Source organism: Hypanus sabinus, chromosome 6, assembly GCF_030144855.1.
Source record: "Hypanus sabinus isolate sHypSab1 chromosome 6, sHypSab1.hap1, whole genome shotgun sequence".
In the NCBI taxonomy this organism is placed as follows: Eukaryota; Metazoa; Chordata; class Chondrichthyes; order Myliobatiformes; family Dasyatidae; genus Hypanus; species Hypanus sabinus.
Genome location: NC_082711.1, coordinates 181,560,173 through 181,587,462, shown reverse-complemented (window position 1 = coordinate 181,587,462; position 27,290 = coordinate 181,560,173). Strand labels below are relative to the sequence as shown.

Genomic DNA, 27,290 nt, shown 5'->3' with positions numbered 1-27,290 from the left:
CCTCACCCTCTGATCCCACCCTCCACCTGTCCCCATCGCATGTTGAATCTCTCCTCCCTGGGCCCGGTGCTCTGTCCAGGAGCTTGCGTGTATCAGTGTGTGGTACATGCATAGGAGGGCTGGAGAGGCGTCTGCACATGAAGGAGGTTCAGGGCTGCCCACCAGCATGGTAACCGTGTGTGACGAGGGGGTGAGTTGAGGTCGTTACTCTCCCATGGGACAGGGGTGGGGGGGCTGGTGAGACTGGGTTTGGGACAGGCGGACTGTGGTGTGTGTGTGGGGTTGGGAGTAGTGTAGTGAGTCTCGGTCTCAGTCACAATTCTGTCTGTGTTCCAGCCCTTCTCTACAAGCCCATTGACCGTGTCACCCGAAGTACATTGGTGTTGCACGTGAGTACAGACATCACTGAGCCACCTTCGCCCCGAATCCGCGCCCCGCTCCCCACCCCTGTGAATCCCTCAAAACCATACCTCCCGAATGTGGCCCCCAACCCATCATTTCCTTCCATCCTGACCCTTACTCCCTGGAACCCCTCTGTAACCTGTCTCTGCTGTGTGTTGTAGGACCTGCTGAAACACACCCCAGTTGATCACCCTGACTACCCGCTGCTGGAGGACGCTCTTCGCATCTCCCACAATCTCCTGTCCAGCATCAACCAGGAAACCGCAGAACGACCCACACCTGTTGGACTGGCCAAGGGCGAGGTGAGGGCGAGGGGCGGAGAAATGGAATGGGAGGCTGAAGGGATGAGGTGAAAATATGGATGGTGGTAGAAGGGCGAGGGGTTTGGTGTTGGAAAAGGGGTCTCAGCAGATGGATGCAGGGGTCAGAGAGCCATAAAACACTACAGCACAGAAACAGATCCTTCAGCCCTTCTAGTCTGTACCAAACTATTATTGTAACTAGTCTCTTTGACTTGCACTCTGACTGTAGGCCTCTATTCATGTACCTATCCAAACTTCTCCTAAGTGTTGAAATCAAACCCGCATCACCACTTGTGCTGGTAGCTCCTTCCACACTCTCATCTTCCTCTGAGTGAAGTTTCCCCTCATGTTCCATTTAAACATTTTACTTTTCACCTTTAACCCATGATCTTTAGTTCCAGTCTCACCAACCTCGGTGGAAAAAGCCAGTTTGCATTTACCCCACCTATACCCCTCATCATTCTGTATACCTCTTCCAGTTTAAGATGGCACAGTGATGACTTTCTGGTAACAAACAACTGACTGTGTTAATCACACATTTTTTGGATGGTAGGGGAGTCTTGGATTGAAGGACGTCCATTTACTTTACTTTAAAAATTACTTTAGTCAGAGGGTGGTAAATCTTTGGAATTTGTTGCCACAAGTGGCTGTGGAGGCCAAGTCATTGGGTGCATTTAAGACAGAGATAGATAGGTTCTTGATTAGCCAGGGCATCAAAGGGTATGGGGAGAAGTCAGGGGAGTGGGGATGACTGGAAGAATTGGATCAGCCTGTGGTTGAATGGCAGAGACTCAATGGGCCGAATGGCCTACTTCTGCTCCTATATCTTATTAGATTAGATTAGATTGGATTCAACGTCATTGTCATTGTGCCGAGTACAGATACAAAGCCAAATGAATTGCAGTTAGCATCTAACCAGAAATGCAAAGAATAGTGTTATTTACAAAATAACTGTGAATAAAAAGTAAGTTACAGCACACAAATATAAATGTAGTGAGACAGTACAATATGGGTGCAATACTCCTTAGCGCTGTGATGTGAGGTTCAGCAGGGTCACAGCCTCAGGGAAGAAACTCTTCCTGTGCCTGCTGGTGTGGGAGCGGAGGCTCCTGTAGCACCTACCGGATGGGAGGAGAGTAAAAAGTCCATGGTTAGGGTAAGATGCATCCTTGATAATGCTTTTTGCCCTGCCCAGGCAGCGTTTATGGTAGATGTTCTCAATGGTGGGCAATTGGGTGCCGATAATCTGCTGGGCAGTTTTCACCACCTGCTGGAGTGCTTTGCGGTCTGGTATGGGACAATTGCCATACCACACTGAGATGCAGTTAATGAGTATGCTCTCAATTGTACAGCGGTAAAACTCTGTCAGTATCCTGGGACAGAGGTGAGCTTTCTTGATGCTGCGCAGGAAATAAAGGCACTGTTACACCTTTTCGATCAGGATGGAGGAGTTCAGGGACCAGGAGAGATCCTCGGAAATGTGGTCACCAAGGAATTTGAAGCTTGATACACGCACCACTACAGCTCCGTTGATGTAGATGGGGACGTGAGTGTGGCTCCTAGCATGCCTGAAGTCCTCAATGATCTCCTTGGTCTTCTGGGTGTTAAGGGCCAGGTTGTTGTCCGCACACCACACAGACAGGTGCTGGACCTCGTCCCTGTAGGCCGTCTCATCATTCCCTCTGATCAGGCCAACCACTGTAGTGTCGTCTGCAAACTTGATTATGGTGTTAGAACCATGTACAGGAATGCAGTCATAGGTGAAAAGGGAGTACAGAAGAGGGCTCAGCACACAGCCTTGAGGCCCGGTGTTCAGGGTGAGAATGGAGGAGGAGAGTTTGTCTAACTTAACAGATTGGGGTCTTATGGATAAGATCATTGCTATCAATAGCCTGTAAATTCTCTTTTGGAGTTGAGCTGTTGAACTGCCTATACAACCTGCCATTTTTGAGGTGTGAACTGAAGTCGGAGGTGCAGAAAGGTTGCGGTGTTGCACGTATGGGCCAAATCAAGACAGTAGGCCCTGGGCCTGAGAGCAGGAAATGAGCCAATGTTTGGCTGTTGCTGAAGCGGACTTGGACCCACTTTGATGTGGCGGAACTGAGGTGAGGAGATGCCGAGTCGAGGTGCTGGGCTCAGGCCTTAGTACAAGGGAAGACCTGAGGTTTGACTGATCTAAGTGTTGGGACAAATTGGGAAGGTTGTGTAGTGGTCCAGGAGGGCAGGGCCTGGGTCCAAGAGCAAGGAGAGACCCAACGTTTGGATGATTTAACCGCCAGGCCAGATTGGGGCTGAAGGCGAGGGACAGGCCAGTTCCCTCCAAGGTTTGCTCGTCTCTACACTGAACTGAGGCTGTGGATTCACTTTCATGAAATTCAGTTCTGAATGTTATTTGCTTACTTTTATTGTTAACACAATTTGTTTCTTCTCTGCACATTAGGTGTCCGATGGGTCTTTTTTAATGGGTTTCTTTGTGGCTGCCTGTAAGGAGATGAATCTCAAAGTTGTAAATAGTGTACATACAATGATAACTGCACTTAGAACATTGACATCTCCCCTCATTCTCCTATGCTCTAGGGAATAAAGTCCTAACTTATTCAACCTTATTCAAAGCTTTTTTGACAACCCTATCTACCAGTGGCACCACTTTCAAGAGATTATGGACCTGTGTTCCCAGATCCCTCTGTTCTACCACACTTCTGCTCAGTTTGCAAGTCCTACCCTGGCTTGACATACCAAAGTGTAACACCTCACACTTGACTGCATTAAATTCCATCTACTATTTTTCAGCTCATTTTTCCAGCTGGTCCAAATCCAGCTGCAACTTCTGATAGTTTACCTGAATGACGGGGCAGGCACGACAGGCCAGATGGTCTACTCCTGCTCCTATTTCTCATGTTCTAATTTTCCTCAAGACAGCTAGGTCATTTCCACTAACACCCCGCCCTCCCAAACTATCCAAGTATACCAGTTGCTGAGGGGAATGGCCACGGGGGTACTCTGCACTGGCTGCCTATTGCCTTGCTCCTTCCTGATGGTCACACAGTTCCCTGTGTCCTGCACCTTGGGTGTATCTACCTCTCTAAATATCTTGCCTTTCACCCTCAAGAATGATCAATGTTCATCGAGTTCAAGCTCCAACTCTTCCACCGTAAGCCAATAAGACATAGGAGCAGAATTGGGCCATTCTGCCCTTCGAGTCTGCTCTGACATTTCATCATGCCTAATCCCAGATCCCACTCAACCCAATACATCCGCCTTCTCACCATATCCTTTGATGTCCAGACAGATCAGGAAGCAATCAATTTCCACCTTAAGTACACCCATGGACTTGGCCTCTGCTGCAGTCTATGGCAGAGAATTCCACAGATTCACTACCCTCTGGCTAAAAAAAATCCTCTTTACCTCTGTTCTAAAAGGTTGCCCCTCCATTTTGAGACTGAGCCCCTTAGTTCTGGATACCCCCACCGTAGGAAACATCCCCTCCACATCCACTCTGTCTAGTCCTTTTAACATTCGGTAGGTTTCAATGAGATCCCTCCTGTCCCTCATATTCTTCTAAATTCCAGTGAGTACAGGCTCAAAGCTGCCAAACGCTCCTCATATGTTAACCCTTTCATTCCCAGAATAATCCTCATGAACCTCCTCTGGACTCTCTCCAATGACAACACATCCTTTCTGAGATATGGGGCCCAGAACTGTTGGTAACACTCCAAGTGCATCATCTCCTTGCTTTTATATTCTGTTCCACTTGAAATAAAAGCCGAAATTGCATTTGCCTTCTTTACCACAGATGCGATCTGTAAATTAACCTTCTGGGAGTCGACATGGAGTGTTAGAAGCTGCAGGTGGAGTCATCAGGGTCATGGAGGTCTCCCTGCATTTCCTGTCTAACTGCAATGAGAATGAGAGATAGAAATATTGTTGACTGCTGCTTTCAATGGACGCTGCCCGACCTGCTGAGTTCATCCAGCTTTTTTGTACTTCAAGATTGTACCTTACCCTCTGCCACTTCTCGCTGAATCATCTTGAGGCAAAGCCTCAAGCTCCCCCATTCTAACCTTGGCCCACTCCAGCAATGGTGGCTCCACTTTAACTTAACATTTTATTGGTCCTTGCCAAGTGCTAAATTACCCAATGATCTCAAGCTTTGCTGGAAGTGCCAACAGGCTGTGCTTGCTTTTGAAATCTTGTGTTCACTTAACACTAATAATAGTTTACGTGATCTGAAACCCGACTGGTGAATTAATATTTGTGAGGAGGTTGACACAGAAATGGCTGGAGGAACTGACTGGATCAGGAAGGATCCGTAGGGGAGCTGGACAGTCAATATTTTGCAATGGGGGAGTGTTTTGCAGGGTGGTCGGGGTGTGGGGTGGTCGTCTGGTCGGTCAGTCTCCTGTCAGTGAATCCACCCCTTTGGCCCCAGAGCCGGCAGCTCGTGAAGGACGGGTTCCTGGTCGAGGTATCGGAGGGGGTGAGGAAGCTGAGACATCTCTTCCTCTTCACTGACCTGCTGCTGTGTGCCAAGCTCAAGAAACCCACTGCTGTGTAAGTTATCACCGCTCACCATCTTATCCCTGACTCTTCCTCATTCACTTCCCTCAGCCCCTAACCACTGACCCCCACCTCACTCAGCCCTCTCCCAACTCTGACCCCAATCCCCCACTGTCACCCCCACATCTCTCACCCCTAACCGCTCACCCTCATCCCTGACTCCACTGTCTTCATTCACTCACTTCCCTCAGCCCCTAATCACTGACCCCCACCTCACTCAGCCCTCTCCCAACTCTGACCCCAATCCCCCACTGTCACCCCTAACCTCTCACACCTCACTCCTCCATCCTTCACTACTTCCTTGAGCAATGACTCCTCTCCCCAAATCCTGTTTGTCCTCCCTCAATATCCCCTCCTCCCTCTCTCATTCCTCCTCCCTCACTTACTCTCTGTCCATTCTACCCCTCTTCCCTCACTCTACCCCTCATTCCCCCACTCTCCCCTCCCCCTCCCTCATTCTTTAGGCTGTTGTGGGACAGTTGATGTTTTGGATGGAGTGGCTGGCCTGTGTGTGGGAAGGTCCATCACACTACCCCTCTACCCGAACCCCAGGGTGGCTAAGGAAGATTGGGGTGGGGTCACTGGGTAACAAAGTAAGAGACTGGGTGGTGTCAGTGGGTTTGGGGAGGTTTGGGTTGGGGAGTTTGAGGAAAGAGTATCACCCCCGTTACTCCCCAATTAGACAGACTTGGGGGGCAGTGGGCTGGATGGTCTTTGGATGAATTGGTCCCAGCACATGCCAGTGGGTTTGGGTGGGGGCGGCCCGATGGGGTGGTGTAGGGGGGTATTTGGGAGGAGTTTGGGTTAGGAGAAATGGGCCAAAAAGCCTGACAGGATGTGTGTGGGCAGGAAGGTGCCACAGTATGAGTGTAAATGGTACGTGCCACTGTGGGAGCTGGTACTGGTGTCAGCCGAGGACCGCGAGACGGGACCCCAGCTCCCACCCATCCCAGACCGCGAGCTCGACGAGGCCAAGGTGAAGATCTCCCATGCCAAGAATGAGATCCAGCGAGAGAAGGTCAGTGCATGTGACAATCCCTGGACCTCTGACCCTACCCGACACCTTAACCCCCCATCCCTCCCGGCGCTGACTCAACCACACTCACTCTCCCTCCTGATTCCATTGGTGGACTTTCAGACAGACTGCTAGGTCTCTCCTTCAGTGAGGGATCACCGAGTGTTCCCGTGGTCTCCCGGTGGAGGGAACAGCGTTAACCATTACTGACCAGTACTAACCAATTATGATCTGCATTGACAAGTATTGACCAACATAGATCTGCGTTGACCAGTATTAATCAAAATCGATGTTCAATGACCAATTTGGGGGGGGGGGGGACGACAGCATTTGCCAGTACCTACCTGTGTTGACCAATACTAACCTGCTCTGACCAGAACTTGCCAAAATTGACCTGCACTGACCAGTACTGAACAGTGCAATCCTATGTTGACAAGTACTGTCAAATACCAACCTGCACTGACCAGTACTGAACAGTGCCATCCTATGTTGACAAGTACTGTCAAATACCAACCTGCACTGACCAGTACTGAACAGTGCCATCCTATGTTGACAAGTACTGTCAAATACCAACCTGCACTGACCAGTACTGAACAGTGCCATCCTATGTTGACAAGTACTGTCAAATACCAACCTGCACTGACCAGTACTGAACAGTGCCATCCTATGTTGACAAGTACTGTCAAATACCAACCTGCGTTGACCAGTACTGACAAATTTTGATCTTCATTGACTAGTACTGATCAACACAGACCTATTCTATGACCATTGGGGGAACAGTATTACCAGTACTGACCTGCACTGACCAGTATCAACCAATACTGACCTGCTCTGACTAATATTGACCTGCACAGATCAGTACTGACTAGCACTGACCTGCGAAGGCTAGCACTGACAAATACTCATTAGTACTTACCAGTATTTATCAATATGGACCTATACTGACCTGTGTTGACCAGTACTCATCAATACTAAACTGTGTTGATAGGCAGTGACCACTACCCACCTGGTTTGACCAGCATTAACTAATACTGACCTGCACTAACCAGTACCGTACTGTTGTTGATCAGTATCGACCAGTACGGACCTGCATTGACCAATGCAGGCAGCACACACAAAATGCTGGAGGAACTCAGCAGGCCAGGCAGCATCTACGGAAAAAATATAGTCGATGTTTTGGGCCGAGACTCTTCAGCAAGACTCCGAAGGGTCTCGGCCTAAAACGTTGACTGTTTACGAGTAGTGGGGGTGGGCGTTGGGGTGTTTGACAGTTTTGGGGGAGGGAGCATTGACCAGGACTGACCAATGCTGACCTGCATTGACCAGGATTGACCGATGCTGACCGGTGTTGACTAGGACTGACCGATGCTGACCTGTGGTGACCACTGCCTGTGTTAACCAGGACTGACCAATGCTGACCGGTGTTGACTAGGACTGACCGATGCTGACCTGTGGTGACCACTGCCTGTGTTAACCAGGACTGACCAATGCTGACCGGTGTTGACTATGACTGACCGATGCTGACCTGTGTTGACCACTGACCAGTGTTGACCAGGACTGACCAATGCTGACCAGTGTTGACTAGGACTGACCGATGCTGACCTGTGTTGACCACTGACCTGCGTTGACCAGGACCGACCAATGCTGACCGGTGTTGCCTACTGACCTGTGTTGACCACTGACCTGCGTTGACCAGGACTGACGAATGGTGACCTGTATTGACCAAGACTGACCATGCTGACCTGCGTTGACCAGGACTGACCAATGCTGACCAGTGTTGACTAGGACTGACCAATGGTGACCAGTGTTGACTAGGACTGACCGATGCTGACCTGTGTTGACCACTGACCTGTGTTGACCAGGACTGACCAATGGTGACCTGCATTGACCAGGACTGACCAATGCTGACCTGCGTTGACCAGGACTGACCAATGGTGACCTGCGTTGACCAGGACTGACCAATGCTGACCGGTGTTGACCTGGATTGACTGATGCTGACCGGTGTTGACTATGACTGACCGATGCTGACCTGTGTTGACCACTGACCTGCGTTGACCAGGACTGACCAATGGTGACCTGCGTTGACCAGGACTGACCAATGCTGACCTGCGTTGACCAGGACTGACCAATGGTGACCTGCGTTGACCAGGACTGACCAATGCTGACCTGTGTTGACCAGGACTGACCAATAGTGACCTGCGTTGACCAATGCTGACCTGCGTTGACCAGGACTGACCGATGCTGACCTGCGTTGACCACTGACCTGTGTTGACCAGGACTGACCAATGCTGACCTGTGTTGACCAGGACTGACCTATACTCCAACTTTGCAGAAACTGCCAAAGGCTCAGAATCGAGCGGTGGAGCGTCTGAGAAGGAAGGTGTTTGAGTTAGAGTCTTGGCTGCTGATGCACTCACCCAACATCCCCTTCCGCATCCACAACAAGAACGGCAAGGTCAGTGCCTTGGGCAACACTCAGGTGAAAGGTCAGTGCATTTGGGGAGGGGATGGGTTAATGGGGGGTTCCATGGACAATTTCAGTGTTCAGGAGTCAGAAGGATGATGTCTAAGGATAGGAGTCAATGTTCAGGGGCAAGAGGGAGGATGGCTGATGACAGGTTAAAGGTCAAAGTTCAGAATCAGGGTTCAAGGATGAGGGAGGGGGCTTGGGGGGTTGGGATTGATGTCTGACTGTGTCCCTCCTGTTTAGAGCTTCCAGTTCCTGCTGTCATCTGACTATGAGCGCTGTGAGTGGAGAGAGGCTATTGAGAAGCAGCAGAGGAAAGGTATGCTTTTGCCCCAGCCTCTGAAACTCTGTGTTCCGAACCCTGAAACACGGCACTCCGACCCATCACCCACCCTGTCTCCAAATGCTTTGACCTTTGACACTCAACAGCTGTTGGCTAGTTCCATCAGTTGGGCAGGCACCACGCAACTTACTGAGAGTCACCCTCACTTCTACAGTAGTCCCCACCATGGTCACCCCCACTACAATCAACCACCTCCCCCCATTACAACCAAACACCTCCCCTACCCCGCTATGATCAATCCACTCCCCTCCCCCACTACGATCAACAACATCCCTCCCCGCTACGATCAACAACATCCCTCCCGCTACGATCAACCACATCCCTCCCCGCTACGATCAACCACATCCCTCCCCGCTACGATCAACCACATCCCTCCCCGCTACGATCAACCACATCCCTCCCCGCTACGATCAACCACATCCCCCCACTACGATCAACCACATCCCCTCCCCCGCTACGATCAACAACATCCCCTCCCCCGCTACGATCAACAACATCCCTCCCCGCTACGATCAACAACATCCCTCCCCCGCTACGATCAACCACATCCCCTCCCCCGCTACGATCAACCACATCCCCTCCCGCTACGATCAACCACATCCCTCCCCGCTACGATCAACAACATCCCTCCCCGCTACGATCAACAACATCCCTCCTGCTACGATCAACCACATCCCCTCCCCCGCTACGATCAACAACATCCCTCCCCGCTACGATCAACAACATCCCTCCCCGCTACGATCAACATCCCTCCCCGCTACGATCAACAACATCCCTCCCCGCTACGATCAACAACATCCCTCCCGCTACGATCAACCACATCCCCTCCCCCGCTACGATCAACAACATCCCTCCCGCTACGATCAACAACATCCCCCCACTACGATCAACAACATCCCTCCCGCTACGATCAACAACATCCCTCCCGCTACGATCAACAACATCCCTCCCCGCTACGATCAACAACATCCCTCCCCGCTACGATCAACAACATCCCTCCCCGCTACGATCAACCACATCCCTCCCCGCTACGATCAACAACATCCATCCCCGCTACGATCAACAACATCCCTCCCGCTACGATCAACCACATCCCCTCCCCGCTACGATCAACCAGATCCCCTCCCCGCTACGATCAACAGCATCCCTCCCGCTACGATCAACAACATCCCCCCACTACGATCAACAACATCCCTCGCACTACGATCAACAACATCCCTCCTGCTACGATCAACAACATCCCCTCCCCCGCTACGATCAACAACATCCCCTCCCCCGCTACGATCAACAACATCCCTCCCGCTACGATCAACCACATCCCCTCCCCCGCTACGATCAACAACATCCCTCCCGCTACGATCAACAACATCCCTCCCGCTACGATCAACAACATCCCTCCTGCTACGATCAACAACATCCCTCCCAGCTACTATCAACAACATCCCTCCCGCTACGATCAACCACATCCCCTCCCCCGCTACTATCAACAACATCCCTCCCGCTACGATCAACAACATCCCCTCCCCGCTACGATCAACAACATCCCCCCACTACGATCAACAACATCCCTCCCGCTGCGATCAACAACATCCCCTCCCGCTGCGATCAACAACATCCCTCCCCGCTACGATCAACAACATCCCCTCCCCCGCTACGATCAACAACATCCCTCCCGCTACGATCAACAACATCCCTCCCGCTGCGATCAACAACATCCCTCCCAGCTACTATCAACAACATCCCTCCACTACGATCAACAACATCCCTCCCGCTACGATCAACCACATCCCCTCCCCGCTACGATCAACCACATCCCCTCCCCGCTACGATCAACCACATCCCCCCACTACGATCAACCACATCCCCTCCCCCACTACGATCAACAACATCCCCCCGCTGCGATCAACAACATCCCCTCCCCCGCTACGATCAACAACATCCCCCCGCTACGATCAACCACATCCCCTCCCCCGCTACGATCAACCACATCCCCTCCCCCCGCTACCAGCTCTCCATCAGTCACCCCTCTACACCTCCCCAGATCCGCAGGGTTTTGTGCTGAGTTCTCTGGAGCTCCAGATGCTGATGGGTTCATGCGTAAAGCTGAGAACTGTCCACAGCCTTCCTGTCACCAGCCACAAGGAAGGTGAGTCCAGAGGGTCTGCAGCAGGGGTGGGGGGGCTGGTGAGTGGAGGGGATCATTGACTTTGTAATGGGGTTGGTGGGGTGTTTGGTTGCCTGTTGGATGTCAGGGAGAGGCAGAGGGGAAGGGGGGAATTTTGGTCACAGAGGGACTGAGTACAGCCCGGAAAAATAATTCTCTACCACTCCTCCCCTACCCACCCATACCCACCTTTACCCTTCTACCACCTCTCACACCTTCCTACCACATCCACCCTCACACTCCTACCACCTCCCTCGCTGCTCAGATGATGAGCCCACCGGCCTGTACGGGTTTCTTCACGTCATCGTTCGATCTGCAAAAGGATTCAAGAGCTCAGCCAGTGAGTGTGAAGTCCTCTTTCTCCAACCACCCCCCACAAATCCCCCTCTGTAATCCGGGTTCATCCCGGGCTACCTCTCCCACAACCCCCCCACTCACACACTGCACCCATTCACTCCCCCACTCTCACCCTCTCCCCACACCCTTGCTCCCTCTGCCACATGCTCTCTCTCTCTCTCCACCCTCGCACACAGTCACTCTCTCATTCTCCACCCTCGCTCTCTCTCTCCCCACCCTTGCTCTTACACTCTCTCTCTTTCTCCACCCTCACTCTCTCTCTCCACCCTCGCTCTCACACACACTCTCTCTCTGCACCCTCGCTCTCACCCTCACTCTCTCTCTCCACCCTCGCTCTCACACTCACTCTCTCTTTCTCCACTCTCATGCTCGCCCATTACACATTCTCTCTCTCCACCCTTGCTCTCACTCTCTCTCTCTCCACCCTCGCTCTCACGCTCTCTTTCTCCACCCTCACTCTCTCTCTCCACCCTCGCTCTCACACTCACTCTCTCTTTCTCCACTCTCATGCTCGCCCATTACACATTCTCTCTCTCCACCCTTGCTCTCACTCTCTCTCTCTCCACCCTCGCTCTCACTCTCTCTTTCTCCACCCTCACTCTCTCTCTCACTCTCTCTCCACCCTTGCTCTTACACTCACTCTCCACCCTTGCTCTCACACTCTCTCTTTCACCCTCGCTCACACTCACTCTCTCTCTCCACCCTCTCTCTCTCTCTCCTTCTCCACCCTCACACTCTCTCTCCTTCTCCACCCTCGCTCTCACACTCACTCTCTCTCTCTTTCTCCACTCTCATTCTCGCCCATTACACATTCTCTCTCTCCACCCTCGCTCTCACACTCACTCTCTCTCTCTCCTTTCTCCACTCTCATTCTCACCAATTACACATTCTCTCTCTCCACCCTCGCTCTCACACTCACTCTCTCTCTCTTTCTCCACTCTCATTCTCGCCCATTACACATTCTCTCTCTCCACCCTCGCTCTCACACTCACTCTCTCTCTCTCCTTTCTCCACTCTCATTCTCACCAATTACATATTCTCTCTCTCCACACTCTCTGCTCACACTCACTGTCTCTCTTTCTTCACCCTCGCTCTCACACTCACTCTCTCCTTTCTCCACTCTCATTCTCACCCATTACACATTCTCTCTCTCCACCCTCGCTCTCACACTCACTCTCTCTCTCTCCTTTCTCCACTCTCATTCTCACCAATTACATATTCTCTCTCTCCACACTCTCTGCTCACACTCACTGTCTCTCTTTCTTCACCCTCGCTCTCACACTCACTCTCTCCTTTCTCCACTCTCATTCTCACCCATTACACATTCTCTCTCTCCACCCTCGCTCTCACACTCACTCTCTCTCTCTCCTTTCTCCACTCTCATTCTCACCAATTACATATTCTCTCTCTCCACACTCTCTGCTCACACTCACTGTCTCTCTTTCTTCACCCTCGCTCTCACACTCACTCTCTCCTTTCTCCACTCTCATTCTCACCCATTACACATTCTCTCTCTCCACACTGCTCACACTCACTGTCTCTCTTTCTTCACCCTCGCTCTCACACTCACTCTCTCCTTTCTCCACTCTCATTCTCACCCATTACACATTCTCTCTCTCCACACTGCTCACACTCACTCTCTCTTTCTTCACCCTCGCTCTCACACTCACTCTCTCCTTTCTCCACTCTCATTCTCACCCATTACACATTCTCTCTCTCCACACTGCTCACACTCACTGTCTCTCTTTCTTCACCCTCGCTCTCACACTCACTCTCTCCTTTCTCCACTCTCATTCTCACCCATTACACATTCTCTCTCTCCACACTCTGCTCACAGGTCTGTATTGCACTCTGGAAGTTGATTCCTTTGGCTACTTTGTTAGTAAAGCAAAGACGAGGGTATTCCGGGACACGACCGAGCCTCAATGGAATGAGGTATGTGGCCGGGGCAGAGCGAGGTAAATGGAGATTGTGGTGTGTTTGTAGAGGGACAGTGGAGAGGCTTGATGGGTGGGTAGGTGATTGCACGCTGTGTGAGGGAGTTGGGTTGTGGGATGGTGAAGGTTGGGAGTGGTTGCACACTGTGTGGGGGAGTTGGAGGGAGGTGGGATGGCGGGGCATGGTGAAGGTTGGGAGGTGGTTGCACGCTGTGTGAGGGAGTTGGAGGGAGGTGGGTTGTGGGATGGTGAAGGTTAGTAGTGGTTGCACGCTGTGTGGGGGAGTTGGAGGGAGTTGGGTTGTGGGATGGTGAAGGTTGGGAGTGGTTGCACGCTGTGTGGGGGAGTTGGAGGGAGGTGGGTTGTGGGATGGTGAAGGTTGGGAGTGATTGCACGCTGTGTGAGGGAGTTGGAGGGATGTGGGATGGTGAAGGTTGGGAGTGGTTGCACGCTGTGTGAGGGAGTTGGAGGGATGTGGGTTGTGGGATGGTGAAGGTTGGGAGTGATTGCACGCTGTGTGAGGGAGTTGGAGGGATGTGGGATGGTGAAGGTTGGGAGTGGTTGCACGCTGTGTGGGGGAGTTGGAGGGATGTGGGATGGTGAAGGTTGGGAGTGGTTGCACGCTGTGTGAGGGAGTTGGAGGGATGTGGGATGGTGAAGGTTGGGAGTGGTTGCACGCTGTGTGAGGGAGTTGGAGGGATGTGGGATGGTGAAGGTTGGGAGTGGTTGCACGCTGTGTGGGGGAGTTGGAGGGATGTGGGATGGTGAAGGTTGGGAGGTGGTTGCACGCTGTGTGGGGGAGTTGGAGGGAGGTGGGATGGTGAAGGTTGGGAGTGGTTGCACGCTGTGTGAGGGAGTTGGGATGTGGGATGGTGAAGGTTGGGAGGTGGTTGCACGCTGTGTGAGGGAGTTGGAGGGAGGTGGGTTGTGGGATGGTGAAGGTTGGGAGTGGTTGCACGCTGTGTGAGGGAGTTGGAGGGATGTGGGTTGTGGGATGGTGGGGCATGGTGAAGGTTGGGAGTGGTTGCACGCTGTGTGGGGGAGTTGGAGGGAGGTGGGATGTGGGATGGTGAAGGTTGGGAGTGGTTGCACGCTGTGTGAGGGAGTTGGAGGGAGGTGGGTTGTGGGATGGTGAAGGTTGGGAGTGGTTGCACGCTGTGTGAGGGAGTTGGAGGGATGTGGGTTGTGGGATGGTGGGGCATGGTGAAGGTTGGGAGTGGTTGCACGCTGTGTGGGGGAGTTGGAGGGAGGTGGGATGTGGGATGGTGAAGGTTGGGAGTGGTTGCACGCTGTGTGAGGCAGTTGGAGGGAGGTGGGATGTGGGATGGTGAAGGTTGGGAGTGGTTGCACGCTGTGTGGGGGAGTTGGAGGGATGTGGGATGTGGGATGGTGAAGGTTGGGAGTGGTTGCACGCTGTGTGAGGGAGTTGGAGGGAGGTGGGATGTGGGATGGTGAAGGTTGGGAGTGGTTGCACGCTGTGTGAGGGAGTTGGAGGGAGGTGGGATGTGGGATGGTGAAGGTTGGGAGTGGTTGCACGCTGTGTGAGGGAGTTGGAGGGATGTGGGTTGTGGGATGGTGGGGCATGGTGAAGGTTGGGAGTGGTTGCACGCTGTGTGGGGGAGTTGGAGGGATGTGGGATGTGGGATGGTGAAGGTTGGGAGTGGTTGCACGCTGTGTGGGGGAGTTGGAGGGAGGTGGGATGTGGGAAGGTCGTCCTCCCCTGTGGGTGTGGTTGTTGTTACATCCAATGTTGAGGGAGGAGGTCTCTGGACATACCAGGGCGCCAGCTTGCAGGATTTTGAACAGAATTTTATTGATAACCCAACTTGGGAACTGCTTACATGTGGGAGTGGCTAACTGAGAAACATAGGATTAACCCATTAACTACCACTACACCTGCCCTCTTGAAAACAAAGAAAGGCTGGGTCTGTACTACTCGTCCATAGAAGTGCTTTGAAATTGTAGTCAGTGAAATTGAGTGATTGTTCACTCTACCCAGAGCATATAATTTGGGCTCCTCACATAATCATGTTCTTTGAATTCCTGAAGATCTGCTTTGAGTGACAATGGCTGTTATAATGGCCAACTCTACTGCACTGGTGCATTTCTCTTCTGCTGGACCGAGCTCTTTGACATGGAATGGAGACTTGCTGCATCACTGCTGTTGGACAGTTTACCCCATCTTAGTTTCACTTGCTGGTTTGTTTGAGCTGAGCTCTATTGTTGCCTCTTTCAGTCAACTGTCTGACTGCACCTTGTTTGTGCCCTTTTTGTACAGCCTCAAGCTTTACCTCAGCATCATTTTCATGTCTGTGTCCTGCCTGGTGCTGAGGAACATTTTCACTCTGCCTGACCACAGTGATCGCTTTCTTTAGTGTGAGTCATACCGGCAGTGAAGTCTCTCTGACAATTTGTTGTCCAGTAGTCTGACAATAATCCTGACCTCATGAGCTCATCGCTCAGGTTTCCACATGCCGTTGTCTCACAGGGCAGACAATGCTGTGATTTCATCTGGCTTCTGTTTTCTGGAGTTGAACCTTGCCCTCTCGTATGTTGCATTTTGCTTCCCTGTGAAATAATCTTTGAATTTGTCCTGCACTGCTTTGTACTCCTTTTTCTGAGTATCTGTCAGTCCTGATCCACCCATGAGATCATCTGCTTTGATCCCCAAATTTCCAGAGTTTGACTGGCTTCTCTGCTGTGTTTGTGTCTCTGTGTATTTCCCTAGACATGACCCGCAGATTATTGCAAAGTGTCCAGCTGCAGCTTGAAGATGTCGCCTACCAACCCTGGCAAAGTCTCAGCTCAGTTAGCAAACTAGCTTAGGCAGTATAAGTTGATAAGTCTCCGGATATTTTTCATTGATATATGTGAACAAGAACAGTCCTGCTGCCAGTTCTTTCTCGTTGGGGATTTCACTGGCTCTGGCCCAACTCCATCAACGATCAACCACATCTGACGTCTTCTTGTGTTTGATATTAAGGGAGAGTGCAGATCACACCAGGATGCCAACATGCAGACTATTCACTGAATGTTATTGATAACCTGGCCTCTGTACAGTATGTGAACACCTCCGATGTGGGGGGAGGGGGGGCATAGGATTAACTCATTAACAACCACTGCAGGTGTGGGGCTAGTACTGACGGGATAGGAGTGAGGGTTTGGCATGGGAGGGAGAGAGGAGGGTTGGGGAGCGAGGCGGGGTGTAGTTGTGGGGAGGGAGGGAGGAGAAGGTGGGGTGGGGTAGGTTGAGGGATGGGGGTGTGGATGTGACTCTCCCTCATCCCCCTGTAGGAGTTTGAGATCGAGCTGGAGGGTTCACAGTGGCTCCGCGTTCTCTGTTACGAGAAATCCCTCGACAAACTGAAGCTCAACAAGGGTGACAACGAAATTGTCGACACCATCATGGGTAAAGGGCAGGTGCAGGTGAGTTACAGCCCTGCCCCTCCCCAGGGTCACCCCACTCACCACACCCCCCATCCCCTCACCACTCACCCCCCAACCCTCACCACTCACCCCCCACCCCACTCACCACACCCCCCACCCCCTCACCACTCACCCCCACCCCCTCACCACTCACCCCCCAACCCTCACCACTCACCCCCCAACCCTCACCATTCAGCCCTTACCCCCTCACCACTCACCCCCCACCCCACTCACCACACCCCCCACCCCACTCACCACTCACCCCCACCCCCTCACCACACCCCCCACCCCACTCACCACACCCCCCACCCCCTCACCACTCACCCCCACCCCCTCACCACTCACCCCCCATCCCTCACCACTCACCCCCCATCCCCTCACCACTCACCCCCCAACCCTCACCACTCACCCCCCACCCCACTCACCACACCCCCCACCCCACTCACCACACCCCCCACCCCCTCACCACTCACCCCCACCCCCTCACCACTCACCCCCCAACCCTCACCACTCAGCCCTTACCCCTCACCACTCACCCCCCACCCCACTCACCACTCACCCCCACCCCTCACCACTCACCACTCACCACACCCCCCACCCCCTCACCACACCCCCCACCCCCTCACCACTCACCCCCCACCCCACTCACCACACCCCCCACCCCCTCACCACTCACCCCCACCCCACTCACCACACCCCCCACCCCACTCACCACACCCCCCACCCCCTCACCACTCACCCCCCAACCCTCACCACAGCCCCTACCCCCTCACCACTCACCCCCACCCCCTCACCACTCAACCCCCACCCCCTCACCACTCACCCCCACCCCCTCACCACTCACCCCCAACCCTCACCATTCACCTCCCACCCCTCACACCCCCCCTCACCACTCAGCCCCTCACCCCTCACCATTCGCCCCTCGCCCCTCAGCCCCCCACCCCCTCACCACTCACACCCTCACCACTCACCCCCCCACCCCCTCACCACTCACCCCCTCACCATTCACCCCTCACCCCTCAGCCCCCCACCCCCTCACCACTCACCTCCCCACACCCTCACCATTCACCCCTCACCCCGCCACACCCGTCCCAAGTGTCACCCGTCCCTCCCCTAAGCATCACCCCTCACCCATCCCTCCCCAGGGTCACCCCAACCCCTCACACCCGTCCTTCTCAAGGATCACTCCTCAGGCCCCCACACCTGACACTACCCAGGAACACTGTCCTCTCCCACAGTCACTTCCCTCCCTTCACCCAACCCTGCCCAGGGTCACTGCCTCCAGGAGGAGGACACCCATCCCGAGGGTATTTATTAGGGTAGGGATTGACTCCTGGCACGTTAGTGTCAATGTAGGTAGATGGCCAGGAGAGGGGATGTGAGTGAAGGTTTTACGTCAGGACCCTGCGAGTGGTTCTGGGTCCCAGAGCAGTGGGTTGTAGCCAGGGCCTACCTGGAGGCAGTGGGTAAAGCCCCAGTCCAGGTGGGAGGTGTGGAGGCTCAGTCCCCAGAGAATGGGTGACTGACTCTGGGTGTGGGAGGAGGGGATGGGAGGGTGTGGTGGCCGTGTGTGTGTCAGCATGTGAGAGTATGAGTGTGTGTCAGTGTGTATGAGTATGAGTGTGTGTGTATGTGTGCGAATGTGTGTGTGTATGAGTGCGAGTGTGTGTCTGTCAGTGTTGGGGGTTGAGCGTGTTCTCTGATGCTCCCTGTCTGACCCCACCCTGTTGCTCACAGTTGGACGCCACGTTGGCCCAGAGTCGCAACTGGCAGCCAGCAACACTGGAGATGAATGGGGTGAGTCTGACGTTGGGGATAGTGGGGACAGTGAGGGAGGGAGTGGGGACAGTGAGGGAGGGAGTGGGGACAGTGAGGGAGGGAGTGGGGACAGTGAGGGACTGGGGTGAGGAAGGGAATGGGGACAGTGAGGGAGGGATTGGGGTGAAGAAGGGAGAGGGGACAGTGAGGGATTGGGGTGAGGAAGGGAATGGGGACAGTGAGGGAGTAGGGTGAAGAAGGGAGTAGGGACAGTGAGGGATTGGGGTGAGGAAGGGAATGGGGACAGTGAGGGAGTAGGGTGAAGAAGGGAGTAGGGACAGTGAGGGATTGGGGTGAGGAAGGGAATGGGGACAGTGAGGGAGTAGGGTGAAGAAGGGAGTAGGGACAGTGAAGGATTGGGGTGAGGAAGGGAATGGGGACAGTGAGGGAGTGGGGATGGGGAGGGAGTGGGGACGGGGAGGGAGTGGGGTGAAGAAGGGAATGGGGACAGTGAGGGAGGGAGTGGGGACAGTGAGGGAGGGTGTGGGGTGAAGAAGGGAGTGGGGACAGTGAGGGAGGGAGTGGGGTGAAGAAGGGAGTGGGGACAGTGAGGGAGGGAGTGGGGTGAAGGAGTGGGGACAGTGAGGGATTGGGGTGAGGAAGTGAATGGGGACAGTGAGGGAGGGAGTGGGGTGAAGAAGGGAGCGGGGACGGGGAGGGAGGGTGTGGGGTGAAGAAGGGAGTGGGGACAGTGAGGGAGGGAGTGGGGTGAAGAAGGGAGTAGGGACAGTGAGGGAGGGAGTGGGGACAGTGAGGGAGGGTGTAGGGTGAAGAAGGGAGTGGGGACAGTGAGGGAGGGAGTGGGGACAGTGAGGGAGGGTGTGGGGTGAAGAAGGGAGTGGGGACAGTGAGGGAGGGAGTGGGGTGAAGAAGGGAGTGGGGACAGTGAGGGAGTGGGGTGAAGAAGGGTGCGGACGGGGAGGGAGTGGGGACGGTGAGGGAGTGGGGTAAAGAAGGGAGTGGGGACAGTGAGGAGGGGTTTTAGCTTTGTCTGTGGTCAGGTTGAGGTTTCTGCTGGGGTCAGAGGTCAGGTGGGAGCGCTCAGAGTCAGCCTGGGGTTGGAGATGAGTTTTAGGAAGTGGTCAGGCTGGATCTGGGCTGCTGGTCAGATTGGGGTCAGGACAGAGTCAGGTTGAGGTCAGGTGCAAGGTGATGTTAGAGATGGTCAGACTGGGTTCAGTTCGGGGTGGAATCTGGAACTAGACCATCAGACAGAGGAGCAGAACTAGGCCATTTGGCCCATCGAGTCTGCTCCGCCCTTCCATTATGGCTGATCCTTTTTTCTCTTCTCATTAAACCCAGTTCCTGGTCTTCTCCCCCAACCTTTGATGCCATGTCCAATCGAGACCCTATCAATCTCTGCCTTAAACACGCCCAGTGACCCAGCCACAGCTGCACGTGGCAACAAATTCCACAAATTCACCACCCCTTGGCGAAAGAAATTTCTCTGCATCTCTGTTTTGAAAGGGCACTCTTCTATCCTGAGGCTGTGCCCTCTTGTCCTAGACTCTCCCACCGTGGGAGACATCCTTTCCACATCTACTCTGTCTAGGCCTTTCAACATTTGGAACGTTTCAATGAGATTCCCCCCCCACCATCCTTCTGAATTCCAGCGAGTACAGACCCAGAGCCATCAAATGTTCCTTGTATGATAATCCTTTCATTCCTGGAATCATCCTTGTGAACCTCCTATGGACCCTCTCCAATGCCGGCACATCTTTTTTAAGATGAGGAGCCCAAAGCTGTTCACAATACTCAAGGTGAGGCCTCACCAGTGCCTTATAAAGCCTCAGCATCACATCCTTGCTCTTGTATTCTAGACCACCTGAAATGAATGCTAACATTGCATTTGCCTTCCTCACCACTGACTCAATCTGCAAGTTAACCTTCAGGGTGTTCTGCACAAGGACTCTCAAGTCCCTTTGCATCTCAGATTTTTGGATTTTCTCCCCATTTAGAAAATAGTCTGCACATTTATTTCCACTACCAAAGTGGATGACCATGCATTTTCCAGTGTTGTATTTCATTTGCCACTTTCTTGTCCATTCTCCTAATCTGCCTAAGTTCCACTGCAGTCTACCTGTTTCCTCAACACTACCTGCCCCTCCACCAATCTTCGTATCATTTTTGCAAACTTGGCAACAAAGCCATCTATTCCATCATCTAAATCATTTATCTACAGCATAAAGAGAAGCAGTCCCAACACTGACCTCTACAGAACACCACTAGTCACTGGCAGCCAATCAGAAAAGGATCCTTTTATTCCCACTCGCTGCCTCCTACCAATCAGCCAATGCTCTAACCATGTTAGTAACTCTCCTGTAATACCATGGGCTCTTAACTTGGTAAGCAGCTTCATGTGTGGCACCTTGTCCAAGGCCTTCTGAAAGTCCACTGCATCCCCTTTATCTATCCTCCTTGTAATCTCCTCAAAGAATTCCGACAGGTTCGTCTGGTAGGATTTTCCCTGAAGGAAACCATGCTCAATTTGCCATGAATTGGGGTGGGGTCAAGGGTCTCAGGGTTCAGGGGTTGGAGTGGGAGGGGAGGGGAGGGGATCAGGTTCCAGGACCTCACCCTACTCCCTGGTGACGGCAGGTGGAGGTGCTGCTGTCACTCAAGTTCAGCAGCCGGGATCTGAGTCTCCGACGAACCCCGTCACGCCGGCAACATGGAGTTTTCGGCGTCAAGATAGGCATCGTCACCAAGTAAGTCTGACAGCCGGAAGCCTGACCCCATCCATTGAGCTTCACCCCACTCCCTTTTGCAGTCCCTTCCCTCTGTCCCCTCCCGTCCCCCACCGTCCCTCTACCCTCCCATCCCTCTCCCCTCTCCCCACCCCTCACACCTCCCCTCCCACCGCCTTCCCTCTACCCTCCCGCACCTTCCCTCTGTCACCTCCCCCTGCCTTCCCCTCCCCTCCCCCACTGTCCCTCTACCCTCCCCTCTCCCCATCATCCCTCTCACCTCCCCTCCCACCACCTTCCCTCTACCCTCCGCCCACCTCCGTCTCTCACTCCCTCTCCCCAGCCCTCGCCACTCCCCCTCACCCCACACTCTTCCCATCTTTTCTTTCCCCAACCTCCTCCTCACCCTCCAATCTCCTTCACCCTCTGTCTCCATCCCTCTCACTCATCATTCCCCCTCTCCATCATCACTCCCACTCTCCCTCATCATTACCCCACACTATCATCACTCCCTCATCCCTCCCCCCACCCATGCCACCTCCTCCTCCTCAGCCTTCCCATCACCCTCCCCTTCCCCTAAATCACCATCAGCCCTACCTCTCAACTCTCCACCCCTGCCCTCCTCCTCCCTCTCTACACTCCTTCAACCCTTGCCCCGCTACGTCCCCCACACTCTCCACCCTCTCTCGCCCCCCCCCCCATGCTGCCTCTGTCTGTGTTACAGGAGAGAACGTTCTAAGGTTCCATACGTGGTGCGTCAGTGTGTGGAGGAGGTAGAGAAACGTGGCATCGACGAGGTTGGAATTTACCGCATCTCTGGCGTGGCCACGGACATCCAGTCCCTCCGGGCAGCCTTTGACACCAGTGAGTGACCCACCCCTGAATACCCCTTCCGTTACCCCATCTCCTCATTGTACCGCTCTCCATATCTACCAGTGCATGACGCCCCCCTCGCCTGTCTGTACACCCGCCCACCCTGAACACCCATTTCACAATCGTACCGCTCTCCATATCTACCAGTGCATGACGCCCCCCTCGCCTGTCTGTACACCCGCCCACCCTGAACACCCATTTCACAATCGTACCGCTCTCCATATCTACCAGTGCATGACGCCCCCCTCGCCTGTCTGTACACCCGCCCACCCTGAACACCCATTTCACAATCGTACCGCTCTCCATATCTACCAGTGCATGACGCCCCCCTCACCTGTCTGTACACCCGCCCACCCTGAACACCCATTTCACAATCGTACCGCTCTCCATATCTACCAGTGCATGACGCCCCCTCGCCTGTCTGTACACCCGCCCACCCTGAACACCCATTTCACAATCGTACCGCTCTCCATATCTACCAGTGCATGACGCCCCCCTCGCCTGTCTGTACACCCGCCCACCCTGAATACCCATTTCACAATCGTACCGCTCTCCATATCTACCAGTGCATGACGCCCCCCTCGCCTGTCTGTAAACCCGCCCACCCTGAATACCCATTTCACAATCGTACCGCTCTCCATATCTACCAGTGCATGACGCCCCCCTCGCCTGTCTGTACACCCGCCCACCCTGAACACCCATTTCACAATCGTACCGCTCTCCATATCTACCAGTGCATGACGCCCCCCTCACCTGTCTGTACACCCGCCCACCCTGAACACCCATTTCACAATCGTACCGCTCTCCATATCTACCAGTGCATGACGCCCCCCTCGCCTGTCTGTACACCCGCCCACCCTGAACACCCATTTCACAATCGTACCGCTCTCCATATCTACCAGTGCATGACGCCCCCCTCGCCTGTCTGTACACCCGCCCACCCTGAATACCCATTTCACAATCGTACCGCTCTCCATATCTACCAGTGCATGACGCCCCCCTCGCCTGTCTGTAAACCCGCCCACCCTGAATACCCATTTCACAATCGTACCGCTCTCCATATCTACCAGTGCATGACGCCCCCCTCGCCTGTCTGTACACCCGCCCACCCTGAATACCCATTTCACAATCGTACCGCTCTCCATATCTACCAGTGCATGACGCCCCCCTCGCCTGTCTGTACACCCACCCACCCTGAATACCCATTTCACAATCGTACCGCTCTCCATATCTACCAGTGCATGACGCCCCCTTCGCCTGTCTGTAAACCCGCCCACCCTGAATACCCATTTCACAATCGTACCGCTCTCCATATCCTCCCACAAACATCCAGTCCCTCCGGGTGGCCTTCCTCACCAGTCTGAACATCCACCCTTCCCGGATCTCCATCTCCTAACCACATTGCTCCCTATCCCTTCCCACAGACATCCATTCCCTGTGGGCCACCTTCAACTCCTGTGAGTGACCCCTTTCCACCCCCACCTGCCCCCCCATGTCTCACCATCATCTGGCTGACCTCTGCCCTCTGCCTTCAGATGCAAAAGATGTGTTGGTGTTGCTGTCAGACCTGGACATTAATGCGATCGCTGGGACCCTTAAACTCTACTTCAGGCAACTGCCTGAACCCCTGCTCACCGACCGCTTTTACCCCGCCTTCCTCGAGGGTATTGGTGAGTACCCACCTTCTACGAGGGAGCCCCCCATGAGGGTACCCCACCCCCTGACAGATGTGTTGTTTTTACTTGCTTATGGCTGCAGATGAGACGCAAAGCGCCAGGAGACTGCACCGAGTGGCAACTGTAAATGAGCCAGTAAGATCATGCCACTGCAAAAATCTCAAAACTCAACCGTACATCCCAAAACAAGTTTACATGAGAACAATGACCAATCAGGGAAGGTCAGACTGGGATTGGTTGTCAGCTGACCAATAGGTGTTGGTTGTTTTAGCTCATCGTAAAGGAATGCAGCCCCCAATGAGTGGGGGGGGGGGGTCTCCGCCAAGAGAAAGAGCCCTCATACCCACCAATACTCACACCCACAATGGAGCTCCTCATTCCCACCTGCTCCCAAGTTCAAGTTGAAGTTTAATACTCATTCAACCATATATGATTACCTATGAATACAGTGAAAGGAAACAGCATTCCTCTGGGACCAGGGTGCAAAACACAGTACCAAAAGTCACACAGAGCACAAGGCACATATCAGATATCAGTAAAATTCAGTCATACACAAAAAAAAATCCAAGACCCTGTCCATGAATATTTCAGGAGTCTGCAGCAGAACACAATAATGTACCCTCCCAATCACTCCCCCAGGGAGTGTGTCAACCCTGCTCCCCATGATTCCAGGGTTTGAACGGCTTGTCATATGAAGAGCGTTTAATGCCTCTGGGCCCGTATTCGCTGGAATTCAGAAGTCAGGGGAGGTGACGTCATTGAAACCTATCGAATGGTGAAAGGCCTTGATAGAGTGGATGTGGAGAGGATGTTTCCTGTGGTGGGGGAGTCCAGGACCAGAGGACACAGCCTCAGAACAAAGGGGCATTCAGAATAGAGGGATGTCTTTTTAGAACAGAGATGAGGGAAAGAGTGGTGAATCTGTGGAATTCTTTACCACAGGCAGCTGAGGAGGCCAAGCCTTTATGTATATTTAAGGCAGAGATTGATAGATTCTTGATTGGTCAGGGTATGAAGGGATATGAGGGGGAAAGCAGGAGATTGGAGCTGAGAGGAAAATTGGATCAGCCATGATGAAATGGAGCAGCCTTAATGGGCCAAATGGCCTAATTCTCCTCCTATATCTTATGGGGCTGTGGAGCTAACAGAGTTCAGCCTCTCTGTGGGCTAAAGGTGCCAGGGGAGAGTGGGTATGGCGGGTGAAGCTGGAGCTACTGGTATTAGCCATTTCCACACTGGGAAAAAGTCTCTGGCTATCCACTTGATCGATACCTCTTATTATCTTGTACACCTCTTTAAAAAAAATCACCTCTCATCCTCCTTCACTCCAAAGAGAAAAGCTCAATGTGTCCTCATAAGACATACTCTAATCCAGCCAACATCCTGCTAAATCTCCTCTGCTTCCTCTCTAAAGCTTCCATGTCCTTTTTACAATGAGGTGACTAGAACTGAACATAATATTCCATTTTTCAATCTTTTTTATTGATTTCCAAATAAAGAATGTACAAATCGGAAGAGGAGTTTAACAAGTAGATAATATAAAAGACGTATAAACAGCAACAGTAAAAACAAAAAGTATATAATATCAAAATCAAATAAGTAAAATATTATGCTGTTATATATACAATGGTTAAAAAAAACCTACAACTCCTCATAACAATCATAAAAAAATTGGAAATTTTATTGGTAAGAAAAAAAACTCACTAAACTGAAACAAAAAAAAGGAAAGAAAAAGAAAGATTGAGCAGTCCAATTGAGGATAAAATTAGAGAAAACAGAGAGAGAGAAAAAAAAACATCCTTCCAGTCATCTCCGAACCTTCATGGACAAGGATTTTCCCCAAAGAGAATAAAGAAAAATAAATAAATAAATTAAATCATGTGAAAATATTGAATAAAAGGTCGCCAGACTTGTTCAAAATTAAAGGATGTATCAAATGTCCGGCTTCTAATTTTCTCCAAGCTTAGACGTGACATAATGGAGGAGAGCCAATAAAAAACAGTAGGTGGGTTAGATTCTTTCCAGTGCAGCAAAATAGCTCTCCTAGCCGGTAAAGTTGAAAAAGCTATCACATGTTGGGCGGAAGCAGACACTTTGCTTGCTTCCGCTGGAATAATCCCAAAAATTGCTGTAAGTGGATTAGGTTGAACATCCATATCTGTAACTTTATATAATGTTCCAAACACATCCCTCCAAAAATTATTTAAACTTACACATGACCAAAACATATGAGTTAGAGTAGCCACTTCTGCGTTACATCTGTCACAGATAGGGCTTATATTCGGAAAAATATGCGCCAATTTATCTTTGGACATATGGGTTCTATGTACTATCTTAAACTGAATTAAAATATGGTGTGCGCAGATAGATGAATTATTGACTAAATAATAAATTTTACTCCATTGATTATCTGAGAGTGAATGTTGGAGTTCTACTTCCCAGGTACGTTGAACCCTATCATTAGGTGACATGCGAGCATTCATTAACTGTTTATTAATGATAGCTATTAATCATTTTTGAAAAGGTTTAAATTGAAAAATAACATAAGCCAAATTTGAAGAGCAGGCCAAGGGATAATTTGGTAACAAATCATGTAAGAACTTCCTGACCTGTAAATACCTGAAAAAATGTGTATTAGAGATATCATTTTTATCCATTAACTGTGAAAAAATTTGGTACTTTTTCTGGATATAAAATTAATGTACATAAAAATGATTTATTTCCTATTAATAATTATTCTGATTATTATGATCAAATACCTTTTAATATTGCCAAAAACCATTTTACTTACCTTGAACATAATATTCCAAGCATGGTCTAACCAGGGTTTAAGGAGCTGCAACATTACGTCTCAGCTCTTGAACCCAATCCCCTGAATAATGAAATCCAATGCACCGCACCTTTCATTTTCGTTCTTTATTGAGGGAGCACAGAACAGGCCCTTCCAACCAATGAGCTGCAATATCCAGCACCCACCAGTTTAACCCTAGCCTAATCACTGACCAATTAACCTACTAATCAGTATGTCTTTGAACTGTGGGAGGAAGCCCACGTGGTCATGGAGAGAACATACAAACTCCTTCCAGAGGATGCCGAAATTGACATCTGAACTCCAATTTCCCTTGGGATCAATAAAGTCTGTCTGTCTGTCAACACCCTGAGTTGCAATTGTATCGCGCTAACTGCTATGTTACTGTGGCACCCCCATTTGCCACTTCTCAGCCCAGCTCTTACAATGTTCCACTGTAACCTACGACGACCTTCTG

The 27,290-nt window shown here is 52.1% G+C and overlaps 1 protein-coding gene across 2 annotated transcripts in view; it reads left to right on the top strand.

Annotated features, from left to right (window-relative positions):
• Window positions 1-27,290, top strand: part of abr (ABR activator of RhoGEF and GTPase) — a 79,399-nt gene that overhangs the window by 49,808 nt on the left and 2,301 nt on the right. For both annotated transcript variants that reach the window (XM_059973754.1, XM_059973753.1), the window contains 14 exons: window positions 337-389; window positions 564-704; window positions 5,134-5,255; window positions 6,111-6,279; window positions 8,609-8,731; window positions 8,987-9,062; window positions 11,128-11,232; window positions 11,516-11,590; window positions 13,445-13,542; window positions 16,839-16,970; window positions 18,708-18,767; window positions 21,387-21,496; window positions 22,200-22,339; window positions 23,884-24,018. In XM_059973754.1, coding sequence (XP_059829737.1) covers window positions 337-389; window positions 564-704; window positions 5,134-5,255; window positions 6,111-6,279; window positions 8,609-8,731; window positions 8,987-9,062; window positions 11,128-11,232; window positions 11,516-11,590; window positions 13,445-13,542; window positions 16,839-16,970; window positions 18,708-18,767; window positions 21,387-21,496; window positions 22,200-22,339; window positions 23,884-24,018 — 1,539 coding nt within the window. The remainder of the gene's footprint in view (window positions 1-336; window positions 390-563; window positions 705-5,133; window positions 5,256-6,110; window positions 6,280-8,608; window positions 8,732-8,986; window positions 9,063-11,127; window positions 11,233-11,515; window positions 11,591-13,444; window positions 13,543-16,838; window positions 16,971-18,707; window positions 18,768-21,386; window positions 21,497-22,199; window positions 22,340-23,883; window positions 24,019-27,290) is intronic.